The 22,091-nt window shown below is 39.5% G+C and overlaps 1 protein-coding gene across 1 annotated transcript in view; it reads left to right on the top strand.

Moving 5' to 3' along the window:
• Positions 1 to 22,091, top strand: part of SYNE1 (spectrin repeat containing nuclear envelope protein 1) — a 274,657-nt gene that overhangs the window by 124,889 nt on the left and 127,677 nt on the right. Inside the window, 19 exon segments of the mRNA XM_081905258.1 lie at positions 812 to 948; positions 1,280 to 1,457; positions 2,523 to 2,705; positions 3,848 to 3,991; positions 5,212 to 5,367; positions 6,482 to 6,646; positions 7,046 to 7,218; positions 9,227 to 9,380; positions 9,807 to 9,950; positions 10,432 to 10,596; positions 11,779 to 12,096; positions 14,375 to 14,530; positions 15,556 to 15,726; positions 15,995 to 16,321; positions 16,537 to 16,689; positions 18,085 to 18,252; positions 19,012 to 19,188; positions 19,648 to 19,794; positions 20,970 to 21,095. Of these exon segments, the coding sequence (XP_081761384.1) occupies positions 812 to 948; positions 1,280 to 1,457; positions 2,523 to 2,705; positions 3,848 to 3,991; positions 5,212 to 5,367; positions 6,482 to 6,646; positions 7,046 to 7,218; positions 9,227 to 9,380; positions 9,807 to 9,950; positions 10,432 to 10,596; positions 11,779 to 12,096; positions 14,375 to 14,530; positions 15,556 to 15,726; positions 15,995 to 16,321; positions 16,537 to 16,689; positions 18,085 to 18,252; positions 19,012 to 19,188; positions 19,648 to 19,794; positions 20,970 to 21,095 (3,342 nt within the window).

The raw sequence follows: 22,091 nt of genomic DNA on the forward strand, positions 1-22,091 counted from the left end.
AATTTTGGATCAAGAATAATAATCATGGACCATCATGATAGGAGAAATCCGTATTTTAATTTGAACTTGAATCAAAACTTAACCATCCGTGAATGGAAGGGCTCCTTCTGTCCACTGAAGGTTTTTTCATCAGTGCATGGTGGGAAGGAAAAGAAGGCAATTTTGGCTAATTCCCCCTTTCCCTCTGAATGCAACACCCTGCTCTAGAGATTTTCCCAACCACCTGGAACAGACTTTTGGAGAGTGTAATTGGCTTCAAGAAAGTGTCAAAAGTAAATTAGTTTAGAATACTTACATCCCACTTTGCCTCTCCTCTTGAATGATCCAAATCAAGTTTTTTTGCACACACACACCAGCCACAAGCATGGTTTTTCCCTCCAGTATTTGTAAAGTCAGAGCTGTTACTTATATACATCAAACTCCATAGCAGCATTTCAGATCTTGCACTAAGCCCTCTCATAGTGGGAACAAAAAAGTTACTCAGTTTAATAAGTTGTTTTATGATCACTCCCGAAGTCTGGATCCAAGCTATGGTTGTTGGCTTTGGAATCTCACTGATTTGCAGGTCTAACCATAGTTCCTGGGCGCATGTAACAGGAAGCTCTAGTTAGGTACAGCTTCCTGGTTTGTTTCCCTATCTATTGTAAAGGGAGGAGCAAATGGAGAGCACAGTGGCTGTTTGTGGGTGCATGAAACCCATACATATCCCACTTTGACTTTTGATCAGGCCAATGTATCCATTTCACGAAGAAGGGATAATTCCATGTATGCAAATGCATATATTTTACTAGTATTGTTTTGTTTCAACTAGGAAACATTGAGTGCTCTAACCAAGGCAGAACATATGAACGATGATATAAAAATGCAGCTGAATGACCTTTGTCGGTTTTCCAAAGATTTGAGTACCTATTCTTCCAAGGTATCACAGTTAATTAAGGAATATAACAGGTGAGTTTCACTTTATAGAACAAACAACCAAAAATCTGTGCATGTCTGTGTTGTGTGACTTAACCGTAATGTTCTTTGAATGTTAGCTTTTTAATTAAAATCTTGCAAAAGCATTAAGAATTAGATCATTCCTCACTTAGAGATAACAGATTCAATGCAGATGTTATTTATGTTTCTCACAGCAGTACTACAGTATTTTGTTGTGTAACACATGTTTATGTTAATTTGGTGTATTGTATTGTATTGTATTGTACTGGATTAAATATCTCCCTCATTTTGTCTAACATAATCCCAATCTACATTTTCATTTGACTAACATGGGACTCTGAAGTCTTTGCCTACAAGCTTCAAAGGGTTGCCAAAGTAAAGAGCAAGCCTTGCAGCAGAGATTCAGGACAGTATTCAGAGACTTCCAACAATGGCTGGTCAATTCAAAAATCACTACTGCTAAATGTTTTGATGTGCCTCAAAATGTCAGTGAAGTTGCGGCCAATATCCAGAAAATACAGGTAAATTCTAATAAGCTATTCTGATAAGCTGTTCCAGCATTTCCAAAATCCACTTAAACAACATTTTATGCCTGAATAATGTTGCCTGTTGCATTTGTATCAAAGGAATTTGGAACTGAAACCATAACCTGCTCTGAGGGTCTTAGCATAAAGTTAATTTTTAACAGTGCTTAAACACAGTTGGAAAAGAAATTTACTACCCTGCAGGAAACATTTTGTTTTTTTAGGTTAATTTATAAGATTTGGGTAACGCAGTGTGTGTGTGTGTGTGTGTGTGTGTGTGAGAGAGAGAGAGAGAGAGAGAGAGAGAGAGAGAGAGGGTGAGAAGGTGAGAGAGAGAGAGAGAGGTGTATCCATGAATAATGCTACTAAATGCTTTGTGTGTGTTTAAGCAATCTATAAATATAAATATAATTAAAAACACAGTAAGAGAAGAAGAGTTTTATATGTCCTTTGGGGTTTGCAGTATGTTTATAAAACTCACATACACCTGATAACGGGGAGAATGTAGTGGAACCTGAAATTACACTTCGTTCCTACTTAGTATTGTCTGCCAGAACTCTTGGGATAATATGAGGTTCAAGTTTCCTTAGTATATATCTAAATAAAAGGTCATTTGTTTGTAAAAAACAAAATGCAACCCCAGGCATCTGAAATGGAAGATATTTTTCCTGTTGATTTCCAGAGGACAATTGCACATTAGGGAAATCAAGACCAAAGGGAACTTTATGACAGACAGCTGAAGCAAATTGAAGATAAAGTTATAAGTTAGTGAAGAGTAGCTTGTCTGTTTAGCAAAAAAGGGAGGGAAATCCTTCATTATTAATTAATTAGAACATGAGTTATATATTTCAGGTTTGGTGTACAATCTCCTCATTTCAGTTGTGCTAAGTAAAAACAGATCTGGGGGTGAGCTGAGGCAGAGTCTTCACTTGAGTAGAATTTTAGGGACAAGTGATTGAACAAGCAATCAGTCTCTTGCCTTTTTAATTTGTTTGAATAATGCTATATTTATATTTATTTCTTGCAAGCTGTATAGTTATATAAGACCATCTCTTGATTTAGGAATTCTTATCTGAAACTGAAAAAGGCCAACATAAATTAAACATGGTAGTGTCTAAAGGAGAATTATTAAGTTCTATTTTGCCAAAAGAGAAAGCTAAATCTATCCAAGCTAAAGTTGCTACAGCTAAGGAAGACTGGAAAAAATTTATCTCCACCCTGCACCAGAAGGAAACTTCTTTGGAGGTAATTGTGACCAATTGCAAATAAGCAGATTAATTAGAAACATCAGTCTTCTATTTTCCTTTAAGGATAGTCATGCTTAATGCTATGCTAACTAGAACTACTGATGTTTTAATGTACTGCTGTATTTTATCATGAAGGCTTTCTTATTTGTGTAACCTATTGTGAATTGCTTCAGAATTTATAGAATAGTTTATCCGCTTTTCATGAAATGGCTTGAAATGTTTTTAAATGGATCAGTAAATTAAATTAAAATTGATGAGTACTATATGATTTCCAGGGCTCCTCCAGATAACCTGTTTCTTGATTGATCATTCTGCTCTGCTTGAACAAAGCATATGTGCAAGTTAGACTATTTCTGTTCTTTATTGAACATTCATTCTGAGTTGTTTGTAGGGACATTTTCCAACAATGAACATTTATCCTAAGTTGTTTGTGTGGTTTTCAGGTATCTACCTGCTCATCAGTTCATCCCAGACTTTTCCCCAACACTTTTCTTAATAACCCTCCCCCCTTTTTAGTTTATTTGTTGTTTTAGTGTGACAGAGTGGTTTAATTCACTTCAGTTGCACAATTTGCACTTGAATTCCTCCCACAAAATACTAGCAGTACAAAGATGACCCCAGTCAAAGCAAGTATGCATTACTTTTAAATCCATGTTGGTGGGATATACATGCATTTAAAAAAAAAAAAATTCTAAAGGAAAGTCTCTGAGGCAGCTTCATACAGAACAATGTGATCTGCATGATCCCCCAGATCCAAAGCCCTTGGGACTTTAAGGTTTAAACACCAACACTTTGAAATGTGCTTGGAAATGGACTAGGAGTCCGTTTTAAGACTGGCAAGATGTGTTTCAAATGCCCTGTACCAGTTAGCAGTCTAACCCTCATATTTTTTAACTAACTTCAAGGTCTGCAGTTGGTGCACCAGCCTAAGCTGGTGAAAAATGCTTCATGCTATCTGAGCATCCAATGGCAGTGCTGACTCTAATAGCCCCAAACTGAATGTGGCTGATCCTTTGGAAAACAAGCAAAAATTTGAATGTCAGAAGAGCCGTTCCCCAACAGTACTTCATCTTGTCTGTTTTGCATTAAATATTTCATTACATGTGTTGGAAGGCCAAACTTTTTTCCATATTTTCCTAGAACCTAAAGATCCAGATGAAAGACTTTGAAACCAGTGCTGAACCTCTTCAAGACTGGCTAAATGAAACCAAGATGATGGTGCATGATAGCAGCAATCGGCTGCATGACCTTCCAGCTAAAAGGAGAGAACAGCAGAAACTACAGGTGATGATGATATATGGGCTTCAGGCCTTCCATGTATATGCATGTTTGTGGTTACAGTAGGTCTTGATGTCGTGCTTTGTTGCCTTATCTTAAACAAAGGCTGATTCAGATTATCAGTTCAAGGTATAGCCTGATAGCATTTTATCCTTTATAAGATAGTCTGAAAAATACTAATTCCATGTAAAATATTCTAATAAAATAATAATAATAATAATAATAATAATAATAATAATAATAATAATAATAATAATTATTTATTATTTGTACCCCGCCCATCTGGCTAGGTTTCCCCAGCCACTCTGGGCGGCTTCCAACAAAGATGAAAGATACACTAAAATGTCACATATTAAAAACTTCCCTGAACAGGGCTGCCTTCAGATGTCTTCTGAATGTCAGGTAGATGTTTATCGCTTTGACATCTGATGGGAGGGCGTTCCACAGGGCGGGCGCCACTACCAAGAAGGCCCTCTGCCTGGTTCCCTGTAACTTGGCCTCTCGCAGTGAGGGAACCGCCAGAAGGCCCTCGGAGCTGGACCTCAGTGTCCAGGCAGAACGGTGGGGGAGGAGACGCTCCTTCAGATATACTGGACCGAGGCCAGTATAATAATAATAAAGCCCTGCTTTATTATACACTTCTAGATTGAAGATAGAGAGGTGTGCTGTGAAGAGGGTCACATTATCCTTCCAATGTAGGAGATGTGGATGTGTAAAAGTTCACAAAATATAGTAAGGGCAAGAAAATGCTCGAGTTCTGCACATTAACAAACAAACAATAGCCAAACAAAGTTGAGTTTTAGACCCAGGAACTTTTGGCTTATGCAGGATTTTTCTCCCACTCATTAAGTATGGATTGGCACAAGAATGACATCACAGACATTCTGATGGTGTCAGTGAAACATGCAACCACATTGAGGTGGTAGTGAGGAGTGGTGGGGCATTAATGCACCTCCCCACAGACAGAAAATTGGGATTCAATTACTGAGCAACAGAGGCACTACGTTGTAGAGAGATTCTCCCCATATGAACACACACCGAGAACAAATAGGTAACAATTTCACATTCCTTGCTCTATGAACTGATCATCTGGAACGGTCCTTTATGCCTATGTCTCATAACAGATCTTTGCAGATGGCTGTCCTTTTAATTTCCTTGCTGCTTGCCTTCTTTGTGGTTTGCTTTATTGCACCCACACTTAACAGAAACATGCTTATGCTTTACAGTCTGTCCTTGAGGAAATAAGGTGCCATGAACCTCAGCTCGACAGGCTAAAAGAAAAAGCTCAGCAGCTTTGGGAAGAACAAGCTGCCAGCAAAAGCTTCATGCACAGAGTATCTCAGCTATCTTCTCAATATTTTGCTCTGAGCAATGTAACAAAGGTAATGCGCTTTCACCCTGTGTGCTTTTATGCAACACTTCTAACAAAAAAATGAAAGCTTGTGTCCTGAAATACTGTAAACAATTCTCTTTGTATGAAGTCCCCTATGTCCTTGTGCTGGTGATGTTAACAGAGATAGTGATAAAAATGTTCAGCAATACTTATAAGAGTGGGCATAAATTGTAGTATAAAGCATATAAGTTGATGCAGGATTTCTAGATGCAAGAAGACATAGTCAGGCCAATGCTGTACTGCAACTGGTATAGTGTTTTAGCCAGTGTAGGATATCGCCAAAAGGTTGTTGAAGGAGAAACCATCACACCCAGCAGTAGTGCATTTAAGGAAAATTGAAACAGGTCCACTTAACATCATAAATAATTACAGGGGGAGGGGAGTTAGTTTTTTTTTAGAGGCTGTTCCTGTTGTAGTTCGTTTGCTGTCGTATTCAATAGAATTGAATGGGTGTTCACCCTGTCTCATGACAGGGTGAACACCCATTCAATTCCATTGGATACGATACCCCAGTCTCAAAACTACATTTCACATAAGACCAGTTGTTCTTTTCATGTTATTTTGAAGGAAATAAACATTGTGGGCTTTTTGATTCATGGTGATCAGTGGTATTGCCTAACAATACCTCTGATTCATTTGGGGGCCCATGCAGTGCTCATGTAGTAGCATAGGCTCCCAAAGGGTTACTCAGGAGATTGCCTTTCAACCAAATGCCCCACATAATTAACAAAAACACATAATGCATGGAAAGTATAAATGCCCTTTTAAAAATGTTTTGCACATGCGATGGAGACCTATGAATAGCTATAATGTTGGACCACATGTACAGTTTAAATGCAACAGGAAATGTATGTATTTCAGTCATAGGGTACGAGTACATATTATACATGTGCTGTACACACCCATTATGTAAAGACACAAAGCTGGAACAGACGGGGATCTCAAAGGCAAAGAAATTTGGACAGTTCATCGATCTAACTTTCTGGCCCGTGGCTAATCCTGACTTTAGTTTTCTGAGATTTCCCTTTCTGATTTTTTTCAACTCTAGTGGAATGATAGATTATCTGAATGGTTGGTAATGTTAACATCTGTATGAATTTAAGGAAAAGGTATCCAGAATGGACAGAATTGTAGCAGAGCACCAGCAGTTCTCTCATGATCTGAAAGAGCTTCAGGACTGGATGGCAGATGCAATTCAGATGCTAGAATCTTACTGCCATCTCACAGCAGACAAAAATGCCCTGGACAGTAGAATGGCAAAGCTGGAGGTAAGTGAATGAGAGTTCCCCAAGAAAACTAGTGGGGAAATGGTTAAATGCATCTTCCAATTCTCTACTTGCTTCCTCCTTAAACATCTTTTCATTAGAAAAAATAGGTCATCTGTCACAATTGCACTTGCTTGCATACATCAGGTATTTTGGCTCTATGTGTAGGATTGCAACAAGTGTGAGGGCTCAGTTCTAAAAACAGCAGGAAAGGACTCTCTATCATTTTTTCTAATGGAAAAAACAGACTGTTACTTCTACCTTTGTGACATTTTTTCTGAAACTATGGTAGTGCTGTGGAACACTTCATTTTGCAATTAAATTTGGTGATTTGCAATTAAATTTTGTGGAAGGAGTACAGCATAATGATAAGGATGGAAACAGAATCTTTTTGTTTTACAGGGACTACTGTCAGTGAAACAGGAGAAAGAAATCCAAATGAAAATGGTGCTTACAAGAGGAGACTCCGTTTTGCAAAATACTTCAGTAGAAGGAGTGCCAGTCATTGAACAACAGCTGAGAACACTTAAAGACACATGGGCTTCCCTTTTGTCTGCTTGTATCCAATGTAAAAGGTAAAAGGAGTGAGGGTGTTGAAAAGGAACTTATATGCAGTTGGACATACTGGTTGGTATCAAATGAAGTAGTTCTACAAGGACTTTTGGCTTTGCAGTGAAACTCTCTGGACCAGATTTTAGGAGTGCATGGGAAGAGGAATGGGTAGGGAAGTTTCACTGCAGAAGCAGAAATCTTTGCACTAGCAGAAGTGCTTTGTTGGATACCACCCACAACAACTGCATTTTAAATCCTTTAGATATATGCTTAATTAAATTTGTAAACTATCAGTGTGTCATTTTCCCACAGACATTTCCCGAGTGTTCCTTTCGAACCTGGCCTATTTTGGGCAGGTGTAGTCTATATTCATAAGCTGAATCCATACTTTCCACTTTCAGAAATTTTGCATTCAGTTATTCTAATTTCTCTTTTTAAAACAATAAACCCAAGATATCAGATGCAAACTGGAAAACAATAGAAGTTCAAAACCATTTAAGACTCTGGGGGATTACTAGACATGGGAAATTTCTCAGCTATCAAATCTAAACAAGTTTGCTCAGAAGTACATTATAGTGAATTCTGTGAGCTTTATTTCCTAGTAAATTTTATGAGTATTCCAGTTTAAATGATATAGTGAATGAATTTTTAAAAAAGAGAGAATTGGTCATTATTTGAATATCAAGGATCACACCTACCATAATTTGTCCCTTATTCATTAATTAGTTTCATAAAGAGCTAGTATAATAATAATAACAATAATAATAATAATTCATTTTATTTATATCCCGCCCTCCCCAGCCGAAGCCGGGCTCAGGACGGCTAACAACAGTCAAATAATCAAACAGTCAAATAATCACACATTCTAAAAATATATCATTATAAAAATTAATTAATTAATTAATTAAAATCAAATTGATGGCAACCGATTAAGCAAAATTCTGTGCAGGTTGCCAGAGGAGGGAGTCAGGCTGCGCCCTGACCAAAGGCCTGGTGGAACAACTGTCTTGCAGGCCCTGCGGAAAGATGTCAGGTCCTGCAGGGCCCTAGTCTCTTGTGACAGAGCATTCCACCAGATTGGAGCCGCAGCCGAGAAGACCCTGGCTCTAGTTGAGGCCAGCCTAACCTCTCTGAGGCCTGGGACCTTGAGGATGTTATTATTTGCAGACCGTAGGTTTCTCTGTGGGGCATACCAGGAGAGGCGGTCCCGTAGGTACGAGGGTCCTAGGCCGTATAGGGCTTTAAAGGTTAAAACCAGCACCTTAAACCTGATCCTGTACTCCACCGGGAGCCAGTGCAGCTGGTATAGTACCGGATGAATGTGATCTTGCAGCGAAGACCCCATAAGGAGTCTCGCCACGGCATTCTGCACCCGCTGGAGTTTCTGTGTCAGTCTCAAGGGCAGCCCCACGTAGAGCGAGTTACAATAATCCAGTCTGGAGGTGACCGTCGCATGGATCACAGTGGCTAGGTCAGGGCGAGAGAGATAAGGGGCCAACTGCTTAGCTTGGCGGAGATGAAAACATGACTTAACGGGAGTGCAAAGATTTCTAGCATTCCATAATCACTTCATATATATTTTTTCCTTTCCAACAAGACAAGAATGAGAACCTGTCCATAAATCAGCTGGACCAAACAGTCCATGTTAGATTTCTACCACAACTAAAAGCAATGCATGAGTTTGCTGTCATCCTCTTCCTCCAAATTCCTTTCCCTTTTGTGTTGTGTATTTTAGATTATAAGTCTTAGGGCACTGACATTTGTAAGCTGCTCTGCTGAAGAGCAGAATGAGAATGTTGATGATGATGATGATTAGAATTTATATACTGCCCTATACCCTGGAAGTCTCAAGGCAGTTCACAGCAAAGCCAGTGCTGGCAGTTCAAAAATAACTGCCTGCTCTCCAGCTGCTACATATATAAAACTATAAGCATACATTGTGTACTTGAATGCCCATGTTTGAAAAAATATGAATAAATGGGCCTCTTTCAACTTCTTAAATGTGTGTGCATATATTCATTGACATTTCAGCCAGCTGGAAGGAGCACTCTCTAAATGGACAAGTTATCAAGATGATGTTCGGCAGTTTACTAGCTGGATGGATAAAATAGAAGCAATCATGAATGCTTCAGAAAGGCAGTGTGCTGAACTTAGGGAGAAAAATTCTGCACTCAGCAAATCTAAGGTTTGTGAAAAGCCTGTTCTTAGAAAAATTGTAGCAGCGTCCACACATGCAGCCAAGAACTCTACATTCTTCTTACAGCAGTAGCATTCTCATGACACATTATAAACTACTTCTAAACTATGTCAAGCAATTTTTCTTTAATGTGAGATGGCTGCTATTGGGGGGGAATAAGACTCTGATGTGTACACTGGTTATGCATGTACATACAGGATATGCCCATCCTATGTTCTTGATTAAAACTTAATTACTCTAAAAATGTATTTAATTTATAAAAATTGTGCTTTTGATATTGCTTAATTAACTGCTGCATAACTCTATTATACTTCTTGTTACCTTCATACTTAATTCATATTTGATAAATTATGGAAGCAACTGTCGTTTCTAAACATTTCTAATCAGGTTGTTAACACTATTTTTGTTTAACAGTTACTTAAGGAAGAAGTGTTTAGTCACAGCACACTGCTAGAGACAATTGAAATTAAAGGCATGGGCATGACTGAACATTATGTAACTCAGCTTGAACTTCAGGACCTTCGAGAGAGATACCAGTTTCTCAAAGACAGGATAACGGTATTGCTTCTCTTGACAATTCTATGGCTTTTTTCATTTTGTAGAGTTATTTAAAGAAAGTGTGCAAAGCTTTTCTTGTGTCTTTGCTCGTGGAATTCTGGAATTTGTGTGCTTAATTTAACTGATAACCTTAAATTACTGTTGAGTTTTGATGCCAGTTAATTTACGAGTAAATCAAATTACATGCAAAAGCTGTGTTTAGTTTTATCAGTTCCCCAGTTATATCTTTCCTAAGTATTCAAAGTAATCTTCCATTTAAGGTGCCAGGCAAGTTAGAGAAATCAGATATTATTATTTTATTATACATTGCACTAGCTTTCCGCGTCTGGTGTCCTTCATTTGTTTGAATGACTATCTTCACTGACCATTGGCCATTGAAGACATTTGGAGGGCATCTGTTTGAAGAAGGCCACGCTACATATTTGGTCTGTGTCAAGGAAGCTTTCTCTCTTCAACACTAATGAGCTATTTCTAACAACAGGAGGCAATAACTAAAGCTGAAGAAATGGTCCGCTTGCATGAAGAGTACCAAATAAACTTGAAGGCCTTTGAAGCATGGCTAGAAAAAGAACAGGACAAACTCAACTGCTTGTCACATCTTGAAGGCGATGCAGAGAGACATGAAGCAACACTTGGAAAGCTCCAGGTAGAGTTTTATATATGTATTGGCCTTATAAGAACATTTAGTACAAGTGGCACAAAAAATGTAACTTCTGCAGTGTATCCCCATACCCTAAGAACAGTGCTGCTGTTCAGGGCATTAGCCAACCTGGAACCTTGTGTTCTTGTTTAGGGTTTGAGGGAGGGGGGCATTCGAGAGGAAGAAGCAAACAGAAATTCTTCTTAACCATCCTACTAAGGCCTTTCCCTGCTGTGATATACAGCACCAGAGAGCTCGAGTTTGCAGCAGGCTGCCAACCATGTATGGGGGGTTATTATAGCTAGCTAGCTTGCGTGTGTGTGTGTGTGTGTGTGTGTGTGTTTCTTTTCCTTCCTTTCTCCTGAAATGTCCTTGTATAATGTGGGGAGGGGAGTTTGAAACCTCACCACATGCATCTTCTCTATCCTCATGCATCCCTATAAATTATTGGAACCTTGAGTGTGCCAATTTTCTGTTCTTACTGGAACGTAACTGTTCTTGTCCCAAGTTTCCTTTTTTCTTGTTTGCTCTCTCTCTTTTTTATCTGACACTTCAAAACACACTGTACATCAAGGAGGTTTGTTGATCCTCATCAGGCTGTTTGATGGCGGTATCTGAGTGTAGTTTAAAAAATACTTTTCTTTTTATTTACAAACTGATATGCTTCTATATTCATAAGGAGAATGTTATAATCTCTATTTTATTTTTGGGTACCCCCATTTTGCTTCCACATTGATAGGTATCCAACCACCAAAGTTCATTACAGTGGTCCCTCAGGTTACAGACGCTTCAGGTTACAGACTCCCCTAACCCAGAAATAGTACCTTGGGTTAAGAACTTTGCTTTAGGATGAGAACAGAAATTGCGCGGCGGCGGCAGCAGGAGGCCCCATTAGCTAAAGTGGTACCTCAGGTTAAGAACAGTTTCAGGTTAAGAACGGACCTCCAGAACGAATTAAGTTCCTAACCCGAGGTACCACTGTATTACAGGCAATGATGCGTGTTGGTTGCAAATATTATGAAATTTTATATGATAATCTGTTCATTGTAAACTGATGTCTGTGAGAACTTTGAAATGCACTTATGCAGTCTCAAATATATGCCAGCTGAATGTAGGGGCTTATACAGTAATACAGAATCTCAGTACGGAATTATGGAATGATTAATGCTAATCTTTCTGCATTTTCAGGAATTACAGATGCATTGTGCTGAGGGACAGGCCTTGCTTAATGCAGCACTCCATGTCAGGGAAGAAGTAATCCCATGGGGTATACCCCAATTGGAAGACAGAGTACTAGAGTCTGTACGTCAAGACTGGACAGTATATCAACACAAGCTTTCTGAGGTCAGGATGCAACTAAACACTACCCTAAGCAGACTGAGGCTGATGGAGGACAAATTTCTGAAGGTGGATGAGTGGCTCAAAACTCTGGAGGAGAAAGTTAACATCAGAAATGGGCGGCAGTCTAACAGAGCCACAAAGGAAATGCAGCTACAACAAATGAAGGTGATTAAGTTATATGATGATGGTAATTTATAATGGCCTGGATTTACATTTAGAATGTGCAGCCTGCTAATTTGCATCAGTCCTGCCAACTAATTTGTTCTAACTAATTTGTTCTAACTAATTTGTTCTTACTAACTAATTTGTTCCAGGTGCTGACATAGTAAGTAAGTTTGTACATCTGAAAGTTGGGCATTTATTTCTACCTGTGCCAACTATTTGGTATTTCTTGGATAAATGTAAATGCAAATGTTTCCAGTCTGAACACAGGTCACCAGTATTATTGCAATGTGTGAACGATGTGCGTATCTTTCTCTGGTGGACCATTATAAAAATAGATGAAATAATAAAGTACCATGGAACATATTAGTGAATCCTGGCTGGAATAAGAATACTCAGCTTGTTCTGGCCTACTAAGTAAAAAAGTAAAGGTAAAGAACCCCTGGATGGTTAAGTCCAGTCAAAGGCGACTATGGGGTTGCAGTGCTCATCTCACTTCAGGCTGAACACCATGACAGAAACTAGAGTACATGGAAATGCCATTTCCCTTCCCACCGTTGCGGTACCTATTTATCTACTTGCACTGGCATCCTTTCAAACTTTTAGGTTGGCAGAAGCTGGGAAAGAACAACAGGAGCAAACCCTGTTGAGAGGATTTGAACCGCTGACCTTCCGATCAGCAAACCCAAGAGGCACAGTGGTTTAGACCACAGCGCCACCCACTCCCCAAGTTGCTCTCCCTAGTTGCTCTACCATTGAGTTCAGGATAAATATAAGGGAGGTGGTGGCCTTTGTATACTGTAAGGGCTTTCCTTGTGGAGGTACTTGCTGGGATTGATTGTGTACTTTTAGTTGGGATACAGAGATAGATTGGAGCTTAGTGATAGACTGGTTATGTGTTGCCGGTGCAGAAGAGTACAGAAGATATTAAACAGTGCTTATCAGTGATTTGGCTCCATGTGAAAATGAGTTGTGTAAATGTATGTGCAGGTGCAAAATAATGGGATCTGTGACCCATCTGTGTGTGTGTGTGACTGAGTCAGCTGAACAATCTATGATCATGTGAGGAAGAAGATTAAGTGTGTACGTCTTTGTGTAGGATATGTAATTGGTAGTTGAATAGAAATTCAGTACACATAAATATAAATCGGCAAACAAAGCACATCCACATAGTCTTGTATGTCACCCAGTAGTGGAACATTAATCTGAATCAGTGTTTAGGATTGGGCTTCATTTTTTCAGTGTTCTTTTTCTATTGCACAAAAATAATATAGCATAAGTGCTCTATGTTTAAAATGCCATGCTTATAATTGTTTATTTCATAATGACCGTTCCCCACTTAAAACGGGGGGCGCCCTTTGCATGGACGTTCGCAGCCCCTAGATCTGGAGCGGCTCCATCAGCATAGGCTTGGCTTGCCTTCCCTCAGGTGGGATACCTGGAGGTCTCCGCCTACCTCAGTCAGTTGTCCAATCCCACCTGGGGGAAGCGTTGCCAAGGAGACCAGGCCAGGTAGGGGAGGGATTACCTGCCCACACAATAGAGGGAGGATCTTACCTGGGAATCCTCACTTGGCTCCAGAGCTTCTCCCACCCTACCCACCCTCAGTTAATGTCTTATTCTGCAGGTTAACTTTTCTTCACAGGTTTTGCAGGTTAACTTTTCTTCACAGGTATGCGGGCGCTGCTACATCAAGGTCGCTGTTAAAGGGCCAGAAAGGAATTTCCTTGCATTGGCAGGTTTCACCTTTCCCGTAGCAAAACGTCACAACTTTGGTAGTATCAGGCCTTGGGCGGAATCATTTAGTCCATCTTCCTCTTTGTGGCAGCGATACCAGGGTTCCCCGTTAAAGGGGTTTCTGAAGGGAGGCTTTGATCGTACGCCGAAAGGTCGTCATTGCTCTCCCCTGCGGCGGCGGCGTAATGGGGGCGGCTATCTCTGCTTGAACATATGTTCCCCAGAGCCGGCCCATCCCCCCCACACACTGGATAACCCTGATGCTCCCTAGGTCCCCGGCTGGGGACTGGGGAGGGAGAACGCCCAATGCCTGAGCCAAGGTCTACCCACATTTGAAATTTAATAAAGTTGTGACCAGTTTAATCCCATAGCACACTGTCTTGAGTCGTTATTCCACATGATGGGGGGGACCGCTCGGGATCTGGGGACTCCGCCTGTCCACGCAAAGAGAGGTTCCATTCTTCTGTTTTCATTTTAATAGTTCCTAAACCATATTTTTGTCACTTCTGTAATATTATAAAATGAATATTTTTCTTTTCCACAGAAATGGCACGAGGAGATAACAGTCTATAAAGATGAAGTTGAAGAAGTTGGATTGTTAGCCCAGCAAATTCTGGAGGAGAGTCATACTTCTAGCAGGATGGGAAGGCAAGCAACCTACCTTGCCTCTCAGTATCAAGCTCTAGTTCTTCAAGTACTGGTGAGTTATAACAATGAAAAAAGAAGTAGACTATATGTAGAGAGGGGGGGGGAGTGTTATTCACTGTTAACTGAAAAGTAACATGTTTTTTTCCATCAGGCCAACTGGTTCACATATACACAGTCCTAACATCAGTTTACGAGTCCTTCAGTCCATTTAATTTTAAAGCTGCCACCAATTTTAATGGTCTGCTTCCAGTCCCATTCTATCTTCTAGATATAGCTTTTCCTTGCTGATATATCCATATGAGGATAGGGATGATAATAGAGGCAGGACCAGCAGTGTAGTCTTGCTGCTCCTTCAACACATGGAAATAAAGAATGAAGGAAGCTTATATTATGTTTTCCTGTAGGCACTTGAAGTAGACCAATAAGCTTGGTATTTATGTGTGTGTGGCAGGAATGATATAGTAGTAGTAGAAATAATAATAATAATAATAATAATAATAATAATAATAATAATAATAAAAAATAACAATAATTTATTATTTATATCCCACCCATCTGGCTGAGTTTCCCCAGCCACTCTGGGTGGCTCCCAACCAAGTATTAAAAACACAATACAGCATTAAACATTAAATACTTCCCTAAACAGGGCTGCCTTCAGGTGTCTTTTATAAGTAAGATAGTTGCTTATTGCCTTGACATCTGTTGGGAGGGCGTTCCGCAGGGCAAGCGCCACTACCAAGAAGGCCCTCTGCCCGGTTCCCTGTAACCTCACTTCTCGCAGTGAGGGAACCACCAGAAGGCCCTCGGCACAGGACCTCAGGGTCCGGACTGAATGATGGGGGTGGAGACACTCCTTCAGGTATACGGGACCGAGGCCGTTTAGGGCTTTAAAGGTCAGCACCAACATTTTGAATTGTATTCGGAAACGTACTGGGAGAAAGTAAGTGCCTCTTCTGGTCTATGTTTTATTTATAAACAGTGTATTCTGTAGTTACTAAAAGAGATGCAAGAAATGGAAAGAGATACAAGAAATGGATAAATAGTCAGTATTGAGACCTGTTTAAAATTTGCTTGCAGGAGCAAATAAAATTCCTTGAAGATGAAATTCGAAGTATGGATGAATCTGAAGTGTGCTTCGCTGCTTACAAGGAATGGTTTGGAGCTACTCTTAGGAAATTCAGAGATGTTGTGACGAAGTCTGATGTTGTAGATAAAGCAGCAATGGAGAAGAAAATGCAGAAGCTTGAGGTATAGTTTTCATATGACACTGGTACAGCAATTTAAAACAACACATATTTTACCAGCAGTACATAATGAGGTTGCAAAATATAAGAAAGCTTAAATCAGTTACAATTGACCATAACAGAAGACAAAGCTCACTCAGAACAACTGATTAAATAAAAATGTATTCACCAAGCAGCTGATGCTCAGCAGTAGGAATAAAACTGAATCTGCAGAAGTAATTTACCCTTCAGTCGCAGGCCAAAATATATACTGTCCATTTTTCTTCTTACAGGATCTCATGAGTGACCTGGATGTGGGTCATAATTTACTGAAATCAGCACGTGAAAAAGGAGAGAAAGCTATTAAGTACATGGAGGCAAATGAAGGGGAACAGCTAAAGAAAGAGATCAATGGTTGTGTGGAGCAACTTGATGAGATGACCAGCTCTATCAGGAAAGAACACACAACCTTAGAGAAATGTCTCCACCTGACAAAGGAATTCTTAGATAAGTACAAAGTACAGACTCAGTGGCTGTCAGAGTATCAGATTGTACTACATACCACGGTGGAGCCCAAAATGGAATTATATGAGAAAAAGGCACAGCTATCCAAATATAAGGTAAATAAATATTGTGAGCTACAAAATGAGTGAAGTCTTAAGCCAGAAAATGTAACTTGCTTCTGAGTCTCTCATATTTTAAGGATGACTTCGCATCACATTTTTAAATGGGTTCTTTCTCAACACAAGAAAATAATGATACTCTGTGTGTTGTGTATTATATATAAATCCTGTATTCGTTTTGAAGCACAGTTTAACTTTATTTTTCATCTTAGTCAATTCAACAGACAGTGTTTTCCCATGAGCCTTCAATAAAATCTGTGACAGAAAAAGGAAAATGCCTTCTTGAGCTAGTGTGTGATGTCAATTTGGCAGAGAACATTCAGAAACTTCAAACAGAATACCAGGAGCTCTGCAGCACAGCAAAGGTAAAATACTCGGGGTCTTATTCAGCTAACCCAGTGCACTAGGAGAAGCCAGCACAAGGATTCTCATAACTGCAATGGGTGTTCCCATGTTCATTGCCTGTACACATCCCATGCCATCCCCAAATTTGCTTTGGAAGGTTGAGAGAACTCCTGGAACAGATTGGGGGGGCAGGAAGGGAAGTAAGGTTTGCGTGTGCAAGGAAAATCCTTGTGCTGGTGAAATGTTGGCCTTTATGCCACATGGAATACAAACCATGGCCCTATATAAGCCATGTTTTCTGCAAGATTGTAATAATTATTTCTACAGGTGAATTTAGGCTTGAAACATAGGCTGCCTGCAGTAAGGCCTCTTCATGTCCTGGTGACAGCAGGCCACAAATAACCTACACTAACAAAATGTTATTAAATTTGCAGAGCTTTCCTGTTGGGTGTGGGAAGTAGGTGACTAGACTAGTAATTTTTGCAGGTGGGGTGGCACACAAATAAAGATTAACATGTTTGTTGTTCCTCTTGTTCTCTAGTCAATTAGTGCATCATGCTGCAGATCACCTCTTTTAAAGTGGAAATTTCCAAGCACTGGGCCAATAGAAAGAGATCCACAGCACAACACTCTGGTTTTTTGCAAAGAGCTGCAAATTGCACACCACAGTACAGATTTACAAGCACATTTCAAAACATCAACATTCTCTTTGCTCTTCTTTCTTTTTAGATTAGATTTTTAAAGCATTTCTTTTATTCCAGTGTATCATAAAATATAGGGACGCAGGTGGCACGGTGGGTTAAACCACAGAGCCTAGGACTTGCCAATCAGAAGGTCGGTGGTTCGAATCCCCGCGACAGGGTGAGCTCCTGTTGCTCAGTCCCTGCTCCTGCCAACCTAGCAGTTTGAAAGCACGTCAAAGTGCAAGTAGATAAATAGGTACCGCTCTGGTGGGAAGGTAAAAGGCATTTCCGTGTGCTGCTCTGGTTTGCCAGAAGCGGCTTAGTCATGCTGACCACATGACCCGGAAGGTGCCCCTCAGCCAATAAAGCGAGATGAGCACCGCAACCCCAGAGTTGGTCACAACTGGACCTAATGGTCAGGGGTCCCTTTACCTTTATCATAAAATATACTTTGTATGGACTGTGATCACTCAAAAAGAGCAGAAGGGGAAAATAGGTACTGAGGCAGCCTGGGGAAACAATGCATGTGAAGAGCCGAGAACAGTGTTGTGAAAAGGAGCATACACCCCTCTCCCAGGGCACAGGTGTAATTACAAACAAGTTCTGGCAAAAAATGAAACTTTTTCATAAGAAGTTAAACATGTATTTTCATGCTTTTACAATCGGTATTTTGAGGGGCGGGCATTATTTGGAACTCTCTTTGAAATGTAACTGGTTTCTATGATCATGCAGGCTCATGTTGCAATTTTGGAGGTGAAAGTGAAACAGCATGAAGAATATAACACTGACTTACAAGAAGTGGAAAAGTGGTTGTTACAGATGTCTAGCAGGCTGGTTACTCCTGACCTTATGGAGAACAGTAATCTAGAAATTATAACACAACATTTAGCCAACCACAAGGTAGGTCTAAATGAGCATCAACAAATCCCCTTTTTCGTATGTTGTAGTGGGCCTCATGAGGTGAATCATATTTCAAAAGGTCATATATAAGATATAAGTATGGTAAAAGTTCATCTTACAGAAAAGCAAGTCATAAGTTCATGTTTACTTTAAAGGCACATGAGACGTGATCAGATTGATTGGGATACTGAAATGAGGGTTTCCCAGGGCCCCTAGATGAGATTGGCTCTACCTATGAGACTTCAGAGACAGAGCTCTGATGTCAGAGAGACCGATTCAATGTTGGAGCCTTGCTCTCTGAAGACACTGGTCCCTCAAACGACTGTCACCCCAAGTGACATTAGAGTTGTGACATTTGTATGTCCTAAAAGGATGCATGATGGGGGCATTTTGGATTGTTGCCTGGATCCAAAAGATGCAGAGTGATGCTGGCCACCTGACATGCTCTGAAACTGGGGAGATATTTAATCATGCTTCTGAGCATCAGTAAATTTATTCCTACCCTTTCCCTCCCATTGTTTCCAGTGGGGAAATAGCCTTTTACTTTATTTTTTAAATTATTTATATATATATATATAACAGCTCATGGAAGGAGGCGCACAAAGTATTTTTCTGTCCTAATAGCTTGAGCCTGGCACAGTGTAGGATGAGGCAGCTCAACTACTTTTGTCCTAGTCTGCCCCCCTTTGAATGGTGACTATTAAATGCTGTAAACATTTTCTGTGATATGTTGTGGTGTTTTGAATGCTGCTTTCTTAGGCAATGATGGAAGAGATTGCTGGATTTGAAGATCGCCTGAACAGCCTTAAAAGCAAGGGAGATGACTTAATAAATGAGTGTGCAGAGCATCTCCAAGCAAAATTTAAGCAAAATATAGAAACTCAGCTGCAGGGAACAAGGGATAGCTATTCAGCTATATGTAGCACAACTCAGAGGGTAAGTCCCTATTCATGTATGTTTAGTAGATATCATTGTAATATATCATCTACTAGATGCAATACAAAAAATACAATATATTGCAAAATACTAGCAAATAGGGTACAAAATGGGTATCTGAAGAATTGAAAACTGAACATAATTACAGATGGAGGAAAATGGAAGACATCTCATCTAAGAGTTGAATTGGAAATTCATTTTGGAACACAGGTCGTTAGAAACTCATTTTGGAAAACTACAGTAATATCTATATTGCTAATATAGATTATATGTATGTTAGGAGTCTTAGATCTCTTTACTTATTTGCAGCATTTCCATATGGCCAATTAGCAAAAAGTTTTTAGGTGTTTTATATGTAAAATTAGCAGTTTACTGCCAGCCTGTCAACTTGGGAATAGTTTTATCTTCAATAATGACATCAGAAATATTAGGCAACTTATTCATGCTTTTTTTTTGTAGGTGTACCAGAGTTTGGAGCACGAACTCCAGAAACATGTTAACCATCAAGACACACTTCAGCAATGTAAAGTTTGGCTCTCTGCTGTTCGGCCAGAGCTAAAGCCAAATCCTCGTCCACCTTTCAGCATGGCAGATGCTGTTAAGCAGGTAAGAACAGTCCATATTGAAACATTTGATCAAAATAGAGTATTTACCAAAATGGCTGAATCCAAATGTGTGCATAAATAAACAGAGTTGAGTTGTGCAGGACCCTGGTGTGGGCTAAGCATCCAGGATCGCACTTGGCAACTGGGGCAGGGGTTCTGGCCAGGCAGGGCCCCCACCTGAGCTAGGGGCATGCTTTGATGCTATCCTCCCCCAGGTCCTTTAATCCTCCCAGGTTGAGTTGAGGAAGCCAGAACTGTACCCAAAACTGTACCCTGTATTCCAAATGCTGTTCAACACGTTTGGCTATCTCCAGCAGAAATTGTTTGGTAACGCCTTTCTGTATCATTGCGGCATGAATTTCAAATAAATGTTTTTAGTGTTCAAAAGATATACTTTGCATCTCTATGCAAAAAGTCCCTAAAGACTTTAAAGTCAAAATGAACAAGTCCAAATGTGTATTTTGGAGCCGCTTTAAGATACAATCCTATATCTACTTATTATTCTCCAGATTTCTCAAACGTATCTTGAGCCATTGGAAAATCTTATGTTAGTGTTCAGCATGTTGGATCCAGAATGAGGAATTCTAGCTGTGTCCTCAATAAGATTTATCACCCCCGAATTGTAACGCTACTTAAAAAAATTAAGTAGTATATTCCGTTGCAGAGCATGCCCTTGAAAAGCTGCTACTTGAAGTTGTAATATTATTAAGACTAGGCTGGATTAAGAAATTAGAAGCCAGACAGTGATGAATCTGTTCAGATGGACAGTAATTAGTTGGTCTAGACAGCCAATCCCTTATTGTTAATTCTCCAAGAACCAGAATCTTGTCCTGTTTTTGTTTTATGAAGTCAGTTTGTCTGGATATAGCTTTCAGTCAGATCTCAAGTAGCCTAACAGATATTTTGTTTTTTGGAGAAATGTTAAATATAAACTTACATATTAGCATGCATTAATATAGTGAAACAAGATGACGAGTGGATGGATAATTGCATGCTTGGTTGATGTGTTGCATCTTTGTTATTTATTATTTATACACCTTTCTGAATAGTTTGTAACAAAAATAACCATGATGATTCTCTCCTGTTTTCAGTTCATCAGACTATTGTATAAAAGAAAGCTTTCTTGGTGAAATGTGAAAATATGTTCTCATGAAAAACTTTTCTTATTCTTTTTAGGTTAAGCATTTCAGAGCCCTGCAGGAGCAAGCAAGCACCTATTTGGATCTTTTGTGCTCTATGTGTGATTTATCAGACAGCACAGTGAAAAATACAGCAACAGACATCCAGCTGACAAAGCAAACGGTATGGGATAAACTGTGGCAGACCTCCTCTAATCCTTCTTAGAGGTGCAGTTGTCTTACTGTGTCACAAGGGTCATATTAGGTAATAGCAGTTTGAAGAAGCTATTTCAATTTGCATCTGAAAGATATGCATCAATAGCATACCAACTGATGCCGTAATACCTAGAAAACAATAAGTGGTATATCTTTATAGCAGGTAAATAAATAGACTAGCAATGTTTAACATATATCAGTATTATTTTAAGAAGTCAGGCCTTTATATAACTGCAGAGTATTGCAGCATTTCAGAGTGAGTTTGCATATTTAAGCTTTCTTCATTGCTGCTACATAAAAGATTCTAATATTTTCTGAGGCTGAAATCCCCCATGCAACAAAACTGCAATTGCAGTTGCACATTAGGAGTAGGAATCCTAACGGATACATTGACTTTTCCATTTCATTAAATTCTCTGTCCTATGACAGAGCAGCCATATTAACTTTAAAGTATAACAAATGCATTCATTTATGCACATGCATTTATACAGTGCAAACAAATTGGGTTGTTGTTTTTAAAAAATGTTCTGAATGATATTTTCATAGTAAGAAATTTTGCTCATAGTAAATAGAATATTTATTGTTGACAAATAAATTATACACAAAAACTGTTCAGCAATGACCTGTACCACCTGTAAACATTCAGATTGACTCTTCTTCCCAGAAAGCAAAATAATACAAATCCAGGCCATCTATAAACTATAGTCCAAACAAACCGGTACTGCTGACAATGTTTTCAAAGCCTCTAGAAAGAGAGGTAAAAGATGCAAAGAGAAACTTTAAAGTTCAGTCAGTGTTGTCTATTTCTATCCTTAATTTTAATAACTTATTTAATGAGTGGAGTGTTCCCATGCTATGGTCATATTGGTTTTGAAATTTCACAGGGTTAAGTCATTCTGGATCCTAGAGACTTATGCAAGCTTCCTTTATCCTCTATCTCTGTGGCCCATCCCCACCCCCTGCT

Source organism: Podarcis melisellensis (genome assembly GCF_964234715.1).
Source record: "Podarcis melisellensis genome assembly, chromosome: 3".
Lineage (NCBI taxonomy): Eukaryota > Metazoa > Chordata > Lepidosauria > Squamata > Lacertidae > Podarcis > Podarcis melisellensis.